This window comes from Octodon degus, unplaced genomic scaffold (assembly GCF_000260255.1).
Source record: "Octodon degus isolate 3935 unplaced genomic scaffold, OctDeg1.0 scaffold00073, whole genome shotgun sequence".
Taxonomy (NCBI): Eukaryota; Metazoa; Chordata; class Mammalia; order Rodentia; family Octodontidae; genus Octodon; species Octodon degus.
In genome coordinates, this window is record NW_004524649.1 from 413,388 (window position 1) to 422,529 (window position 9,142).

Here is a 9,142-nt window from a genome sequence, read left to right on the forward strand (position 1 = left end):
TTTTTTTTTTTTTTTTTTTTTTTTTTTTAATTGTTCTGGTACTGGGAATCAAACTCAGACCTTGTCTTTACCAGGAGGTGCTGTGCCACTGAGCTATATCCCTGGTCCTCTTATCCTTGAAGCAGGATCTTGTTAACTCCCTATTCTGTCCAGGTTGGACTTGGACTGGTGACGCCTCCCAGAGTGCTGGAATAAGAGGCATACACGTTCTCATGCCCAGCTCAAATACTGTGTTTCTTTTTGGAGACAGATTCAGAGAAATCCTCTTGCCTCAGCTTCCTGATTGCTGGAATTACAGTGTGCATCACCATACCCAGCTACTGTTTCTCTAGAATGAATCTTTGGCAGCCCTTTGTTTGTTCCATGTGCCCAGTGCCTATTTTTTCCCACCTCCTTTTAGTAGGTGTGTTTCTCCAGTGCTGAGAATGGAGCTCAGGACCTGGGAAAACTGGGCAAGGGCTGTACCACTGTGCTACGTCCCCAGCCTGCTTCCCACTCCCTTCCCTTGCTCTATTGGGCACCAGGAAGCACAGAGTATTTGGTCATCTACATTATGTACAGAATCTGCAGATTAGGACAGCAAGCCTTTTTCTTGTCCCTTGATGAACTGATTTCGTTCCGTTCTCTAGCTGAAGTTAGATGTCCGGTAACTTCAGCCCTGAGTTTGTTGTCTGGCCCCTGGACTAAAATCAGTCCACATGCTAGAGCCACTTTAGAAAACTATGGAGGAAATAGGTGCCAAGGTGCTCGCCTGAGATCCCAATAGCTTAGAGAGCTAAGGCAGAAGCTTTGTTGTGAGTTTGATACCAACCTGGGCTCCAAAATGAGTTCAAGGCCAGCCTGAACTGCATAGCAAAACTGTCTCTCTGTCTCTCTCTCTCTCTCTCTCCCCCCCAGGTGTCTTTATTAAATTAAATTTAATTACTTAATGAATGTATTTATTTATTTGGCAGACCCGGAGATTGAACTCAGGCCTATGCACTTACCAGGCAAGTGCTTATTCTACTGAGCGATCTCCCTGGCCCAAGACACTGTCTCAAAAAGACAAAAAATAAAAATAAAAAAATAAAAATCTAGGGATGAAGCTCCTTGGCCTCAGAGGACCCCTGGGTTTGATTCCCAGTATTATAACCAAAACACTAGATAAAGGTACTTGCAGCTGAGGGAGCCAGGAATGCTACAGCAGTAAATGTCATCCTACTGGATGTTTGACCTTTGTCCTCTCCAAATTCCCAAATCAATGCACAGCTGAGAAAAGACCAGGTATAAGGAAAAGAAGTAAGTGGATCTTTCACAAGGTGCTGGTCTTGATCCCAGTGCACTAGAGCTGAACACATGACTGATGATTTGCCCATCCTGTCCTTAGGTATTTACTCTGGAGAAATGATTATCTGTGTTCATCAAAATGCCGTGCAAGCTTTATTAATAATGGCCACACAACAGTGGTGCCGGCCTGCAGCACTCCCTAGCCTCGAAAGCAAAAAAAGAGGCTGACAATGTAGCTGGGTTGTACAGGGCCTCTCTAGTGTGTGCAGGGTCCTAGCTTCAATCTCCAGCACTGAAAAAATACAAAAACTGGAAGAACATGTCGTGGGCAAGGTGACACCTCTGTAATCAGAGTACCATGGAGAGTGAGACAGGAGGATCATAAATTCAAGAGCAGTTGGGGCAATTTAGTGACTTCATGAGACCCTTTTACGTTGTGTTTTTTGTTTGAGACAGGATCTGCCTATATAGTTCAGGCTGGTCTTGAACTTATCTGTAGCCCAGGCTGTTGTTGAACTCATGGTGATCTTCCTGCCCCAGCCTCCTGAGTGCTGGGATTATAGGTGTGTGCCTGTAACACCCATGCCCAGCTGGGGCCCTGTTTAAAAAAAAAAAAGAAAAAGAAAAGAAAAAGAAAAGCCAAACAACCGATTGATCAGTGAATGGAGAAACTTTACTGGCTATATAAGTATGGTGCACAGTGGAATACCACTCAGCAAAAGAACAGATGATTGATATACCCAGCAATATGGGCTAATATAACTTTTTTTTTTTTTTTTTGCGGAACCAGGGATTGAACTTGCCAAGGAAGCGCTTATCCTACTGAGCCATCTCCCCCGCCCTAACAAAACTTTTTTAAAAAACTAATGTACATCAGTCACTTCAAAGAGCCTTTGGGGGGGGGGGGATCTGACGGTTTCGTGTTGATGCCACCTGTAAGAGCCACAATCATAGCCAAAAGCCACACTTCAAAAGGTGAGCATGCTGAGTGCAGCATTCTGGGAGACTTGAGATAGGAGGAGGAGCGCAAATTCCAGCCCAGCCCATGCAACTTAGTGAGATGCTATTTAAAAATACAGTTAGAAACAAACAGAACAAGGGCCGGCCAAATTGCTCAGCGGATTAAAGCGCCTGCAAGCAGGCGCAGGGATCAAGGTTCGATTCCAGGGCCTGCAGTGCCCACCGCTTGGGGCGCGCTGACGATTGAGACTGGGCGTGGTGGCGCACGTCTGTTAATCCCAGCTCTTGGGAGGCTGTAAACAGGAGAATCACCATGAGTCGGATCTAGTAGTGAGACCCTTCCCTAAAATACAGAAAGAAAGAAAGAAAGTCCCTGGGTTCATCACCCACTACCAAAGAAGCCCCCAAACAAACCAAATAATTGGCCTTTAATGCCAGTAAAGAAGATGGCTGCACCGGCGACTGCACTTAAAGTCACGTGGTAGGGCGTGGATAGACGCCCGGCTGGTTTTTTTCGGTCACGCCTACTTTTAGATTGACCAATAAAACTCAGGCGTTAGACACGCCCTTTTCTCCTTTCTCCACCTATAGCCTCCTGACATCTTTCACTGAGTCCAATCACCACTTTTGCTTCTTGTGAATGACAACCCAGCGATCCAGTAAGCGGGAGCTACAGCGAGGACTTAGGCGGCAGGAAATGCGGCCTCCTAGAGCGCTGGCGCGCGACGGATAACCGGCGTTGGACCATATTTCTCTTAGCACGCGGAGGTGAACGAGAAACTAAGGTAAACGGCGGGTCTCGGGCACAGGGCCGCGGTGTGGAGTGGTCGGAGCGGTGGGTGAACAGTGAAAGGCATCGTTGGAAAAGGGAGCGGGAGGTGAGGCACGAGACGGAGCAGGGTGGTTGGGGCGTCCGGCGCGCGGTGGCGGCCGTTGGGCGCCTTGGCGCCTGCGCTAGTCGGGCGGGCGGAGCAGGGCTCGGGGCGCTTCCGGAAGGGGCGTCATGGCGGCTCGCGGTCCGCTCGTAGCCCGAATGGAGCCAAAGGCCGCCTCGTGCGGGCTGGGGACAAAACCCGAGGTGACGCTGGGGTTAGGATCGCAGGGGGTGAGCCGGAGCTTCCCAGACGGGGTGTACTTTCCCTTCCCCAAGCTTCCTTCGTCTTGTCTCTTGTCTAGCGATCTCTGGGTTTCAGCGACTTGGGGCAAAATAGCCCTGTTCGGAAAACAGGGGTCCCCGATAGGAAGTAGACCACAGGGCAGAAGGCAACCTGGAGAGGGCGCGGGGGGCGCAGGGCAGGACCGTGCTGTCACTTAGCCTGGCGACAGCCGCCGATGCTGGACTCCTGGGGCCTCCTCTGTCGCAGAGTGAGCCGCTGAGCCCCGACTCGTTCTATTTCGATTTGTTATGCGCTTTAGATCCTGCCCAGCCTTCTAATGAATTTTTTTCTTTCTTTGATTTTTTTTTTTTTTTTTGCCATGTTAGGGATGGAGTCCGGGGCCTTTTGTACACTAAGCAAGCGTTTTGCTGCAGAAAATTTTGTGCCTCAAATCTTTTCTCCTCACCAGCACAAAAGATCTTCGTTGGGTCTCTCTTATGCCTCTGAAAGTTACCCACAGTCAGGCTTGGCATATTGAAGCATCCATGCTTGTAAACCCAGTAGTCTGGGAGGTTGAAATAGGATTGCTGTGAGTTCGAGGCCAACCTGGACTACACTAAGACCCTGTCTCAAAAAAACAAAAAAATGAAATAAAAATGGTGCAAAGTAGACACTCTTGGTCACCCATATTTGGAGGCTAGGGTAGATGATTGATGCTTCAATGTTTAACGCACCCTTTCTGTCCCCTAATTGGTGCCCTGATGAATTCCCTTTCATTTCTGACACGTTTTGTTTTTCTTCCACCCTACACCACCTTTGGGGTAAATTAACCCTTGGGCAAATCTTGAATGAGTCACTTCACTCTGAAACCTAATCGCCAATTCCTTATTGCTTAGTTAAGTACAGTGCAAATCTACAGAGCTTACCAGCCCTTCCAGTTTTATGTACTGTCTCTACTTCAGCCAGCCAACCATTCTGTCTTAGCCCCGAAGTCTGGTACGGTTTGGACTGATCCTTCTTGAGTCCTGTTCCTTTCTTTGTTGCCTGAGAAGTCCTTTCTGTTTTTCTGCAGTAAGAATCCTTGGGGCTGGTGAGAGATTATGTCTTTAGAGAAATCTGAAGACTTGTGAAACTGCCTTAAGGCTTGGGTTCCAGCTCATTCGTTTAACCAGTGTTGCCTAGTGCCTGTCTGCTCTGCCTCAGGTTCTGCCCCAGACACAGTGCAGGGCTGAGTGGAGGAGGCACTTCTCAAGTTGGGGCTTTGTGTGGAATTCCTAGGGACCAGGAACAGCAGGTGAGGGTGATGGGGTGCAGCAAGGCCAGCGAGGCAGGAACCAGGGAGCTGTGATCTGAGTGTGGAGGGGTCAGGTCATGAAGGGCTTGGAGGGCAATGGTATGGACTCAGGTTTTATTTTCGTCACAGTGGGAACCTACAGAGGGCTTTCTCCTCTGTACTGGAGATTGTAACAGTGAGCTACGTACATCCTATCTTTTTTAGTTTTTTTGAGACAGGGTCGCACTGCATATGTATGTAGTTTGGGCTGGTCATCAAACTTGTGGCAGTCTGCCTGTCTCCACCTCCCAAGTCCTGGTGTTACTGACAGGATTTCCCTGCACAGTTCAGGCTGACCTCAAAGATAATGCTGAGGCTGCCTCAGCCTCCTGAGTGCTGGGATTACAGGCGTGCAGTACCATGCCCAGCTCATTGGTTGGTTTTGACCAGAGCAGTGCCCACTGTACCCAATCTGACTTTGATTGATTGCTTGATTGATTTGATTGATTATATAGGTGTTGAACTACATCTGTGGGCCCCCCCCCCTTTTTTTTTTGGCGGTATGGGGGACTGAACTCAGGACCTTACACTTGCCAGGCAAGTGCTTATTCTACTGAGCCGTCTCCCCAACCCCTAAAAATTTTGTTTTGAAACAGTCTTAATAAATTGCCCAATGTTAATTATTGAAACAGTGCTACCAATTTGGTTTGAAACTGTCTCATTGCTATTTGTTTCTCAATAAAATTATGGGAAAAATAAGTAAATAAATTGCCCAAGGTGGCCTTGAACTTTTACTTCCCTTGCCTCAGCCTCTGGAGTACTGGGATTACAGGTGGGCACCACCATGCTCGGCTGTCTTAGCTTCAGTAAGGCTCCCTTTGGCTGCTGTGGCTGGAGGGTTGGAGATGGGAACAGGGAGCCAGGGAGAGAGATGGGTGTAATGCAGGCAGAAGATGATTGATGGCACCCAAGTTACAAAATATAGTCTGCTCTTGTGAAGGGAATTATTTGGCCATGAAAAAAGAACAACACTGATTTATGCTATAATGTAAACAAACATCAAGATTATGATAGAGGAGCCAGGCACAGTTGTAGTGGTGGCTGCTCACGTGGCCTATAACAGGCACATCTGTTAAGCAGAAAGCAGATTGGTTTCCAGGGATGGGGTGAAAACTAAATGGTGTGGATACTTATTTCTGAGGCAGTGAAAGTTGGCTGTGTGATGATTGCCCATGTCTGTGACTGCGCTGAGATCCACTGAATTGTGTGCTTGGCTTGGTGAGTTAGAGAGCATGTGAATATTTCAGCAGAGCTGTTCTATTTAAAAAGAAAAGGCAGGTGAGAGTTCAGGGCCAGTCTCAACTGCATAGCGAGACAAAAGGAAAAAGAAAAGGAAGGTGGTAGCAGCTTGGGGCCTGTGAGAAGTGGCCCAGTGGTCTTAGATAGTCTGGTAGGTGGGATTTGCTGGCCAGTTGGATGGGAGGGCAAGAGAGGAAAGACAACGTGAGAATGGGGTCGCAGTGTCTGAGGCGGGTGCAGGCCTGCAGGTAAGAGAGTGGAGAACGCAGTTGGTGAGGAAGTGGGTCCAGTTTCAGGGGAGAGGTGGGCTAGAGACAAGGTTGGAGCACTAGAATAGTGATGGTTAAAAGCTAGGACTGGGGAAGGTGACATGAGGGCCAGTCCTGGGTTTGGGGGTCTCAGGTAAAAGCAGGGAGACAAGTGAGCAGTAGCAGTATTGGTTCCTGGCTGTGTGTTGGAGGGGGTAGGGCACCTCATGCTAATTCCATTTGGCATCTCTTATTCCTCCCTACTGGGCCCATGAGAGAGTTTTCCTGAAAGCACTTAATTACTCCCCTGTGTAGACCACAAGGAACAGGGAAATGGGGCTGGCTCATGCCGCCTGCTCAGCCTACATTCCTCTTCCTGAAGCTCCCAGCATCCAGGCCTGGTGGGTCCTGCCATGGGGGTGAAGCAGGGGATGCTCTGGTGCAGGGCCTGGGGGATTCCTAGGCCAAGGCTCTGGTGTCAGGAAGAGCATATGTGGGTAGACCTGGCCCACAGTGTTCCCCGGGGCAGCAGCCATGCTCAGAGGCCTGGGGTTTCTTGCCAGGGGTTAGGGGGGTAGGGTGCTGAGAGAATTGGTATGGAGCTGGGGGTGCTTGCAGGCCAGCACCTAGCACTGGGCCACATCTCACTATACTAAGAAACGGATTTCCTCGGTGGCATGGTCTCAGGTGTGAGCCTGGGGCCAGACATGGGTTAGAGGAGGGCAGTGGAGATATGCAAACTGTAGCCCAAGCCGGGAGGCTGTGCACACTGGAGCTGGTAGTTGGAGCAGAGGGAGCCGAGAATGGCGTACGTAGTTCTGTATCTGTTCACTCTCGGGCTTGTGCTGCCTCTTCCCTGGGTGGGTGGCTTCTCCTGCCTGCACTCCAGTCACTGCCTTCAGCTCTTCTTCTCTTCCATTCTTAGCATTATGGCAGAACAAGATGTGGAAAATGAGCTTCTGGATTATGAGGAAGATGAAGAGCCCCAGGCTCCTGCTGAGAGCACTCCCACACTACCAAAGAAAGATGTGAAGGGCTCCTATGTCTCCATCCACAGCTCTGGCTTTCGGGACTTCCTGCTGAAACCAGAGCTCCTGAGGGCCATCGTGGACTGTGGCTTTGAGCATCCCTCAGAGGGTATGCTTCCCTGTGGCCCTCCCTGGGTCTGTGCCCCACACCAGCTCTGTCTGCCCACAAGGCATAACTTGTGATGCCCACGTCGCTTTCTGCAGCAGGGCTGCCTTGTGGAGTTGGAAGCTGCAGCCTGGCTTCAGAGTTCCTGACCCCATCTTCAGGGCCTCGGCCACCCTGCCAGGCCTCTGCCATTCATGAACACTTTCTCCCGCAGTTCAGCATGAGTGCATCCCCCAGGCCATCCTGGGCATGGATGTCCTGTGCCAGGCCAAGTCTGGAATGGGCAAGACGGCGGTCTTCGTGCTGGCCACCCTACAGCAAATTGAGCCTGTCAACGGCCAGGTGGGTGCCTCCTTCTCAGGCCCAGCCACCATGGCAGCAGGGCTCTGCTTCCCCAGTGACATTCCTGCTTCTACACTTTGGGCTCTGACATCAGGAAATACTGAGAAACCAGAACTTTCAAGTACTGGTAGCTTGTCTCCAGAATAGGGGTTGCTTCTTTCATGGCATGTACTTTTTCTTGGGTGGGACTGGGAGTGGAGCCCATGGCCTTTGTGCTGAATTACAGGCCCAGCCCTGTTTATGGTTCTGGAGATGGGACGTAGGGGCTTCACACTCCAGGCTATGCTAGAACTTGGAACCCTCCTGGCACAGCCGGAGTACGGACATTACAGTTGTGCAGCATGATTCTAGGCTGACCCTGTGCTTCCTGAAGGGGGAATTATACCAACTGTAGCAATCTTAGCAACATTGCAGGGCCAGGGAGGTAGCTCAGTAGAATAAACGCCTACCTGGCAAGCGAAGGGTCCTGAGTTCAATCCCCGCTACCCCCCCCAAAAAAAAATATTTCGCCATGTAAGGACAGTGAGGGCTGAAAATGTAGCTCAGTGGTAGCCTTGTGTGTGGGCTGGGTTCCATGGGCCGAGCACCAAAAAAGAAAAGTTAACGACGGTTTTGCATCCCTTCTCAAGGTAGATCGTGAAAGCTGGGACTTAGTAGGCACACTGGTGAGGCCCTGATGTACAGTAGCCTCAAGCAGGGAACAGTTGGAGATCTGGCTTGGGGCCTGCAGTGAGTTGGCTGGGCAGATCTAACAGTGACCACCAGCCAGACCTCCATCACTAGCCTTGCTTCAGGTCCTCGGTCAGGGTATTGGCAGGGAGCATGGTTCTAGGCCTGGGCCTTTGTGGTGTGGGTGACCTGGCGGGTGGGGGTTGATGGGGTGGGAATGGGCTTGGAATTTTGGACCCCACCCACAAGGGTTCTGTCTCCTGTCCACTCCCAGGTGGCAGTTCTGGTCATGTGTCACACAAGGGAGCTGGCCTTCCAGATCAGCAAGGAATACGAGCGTTTCTCCAAGTACATGCCCAGCGTCAAGGTGAGCCTGGGGCTGCCTGATGCCATCTTGGCTCTGGTCCAGCAGCATTGACCAAGCCTGGCTGGAGCCGCTGCCTCTGAGGTTTTCTGTGGTTTATGCTTAAGAGCCTGATGAATTATATATGGCCCTGTGCGGGGAACTGTGCAGTCCCGCATGGGCTGCCTTTCCCTGGCTAGGCCCGCAGGTCTTCCTGGTTGGGCTGGGTGAGGATACTATTGGGGGCCACCACGCTGGAGTGTCAGCATGGTGTATGGTGGATACCTGCAGCTTCACAATTGGAGGCAACTTCTTGTGTGCCTGTAGGTGTCTGTGTTCTTTGGAGGCCTCTCCATCAAGAAGGATGAGGAAGTACTGAAGAGAAACTGTCCACACGTCGTGGTAGGAACCCCAGGCCGGATCCTGGCACTTGTGAGAAACAGGACCCTCAACCTGAAGAACGTGAAGCACTTTGTGCTTGATGAATGTGACAAGATGCTGGAGCAGCTAG

The 9,142-nt window shown here is 50.6% G+C and overlaps 1 protein-coding gene across 1 annotated transcript in view; it reads left to right on the forward strand.

The window, feature by feature from the left end:
- Positions 1–4,454: 4,454 nt before the first annotated feature.
- The window catches only part of Ddx39a (DExD-box helicase 39A), a 6,758-nt gene continuing 2,070 nt past the window's right edge, over positions 4,455–9,142 (forward strand). Inside the window, exons 1-5 of the mRNA XM_004635622.2 lie at positions 4,455–4,617; positions 7,069–7,280; positions 7,492–7,619; positions 8,563–8,655; positions 8,959–9,140. Coding sequence (XP_004635679.1) covers positions 7,073–7,280; positions 7,492–7,619; positions 8,563–8,655; positions 8,959–9,140 — 611 coding nt within the window. The 5' untranslated portion in view covers positions 4,455–4,617; positions 7,069–7,072. The remainder of the gene's footprint in view (positions 4,618–7,068; positions 7,281–7,491; positions 7,620–8,562; positions 8,656–8,958; positions 9,141–9,142) is intronic.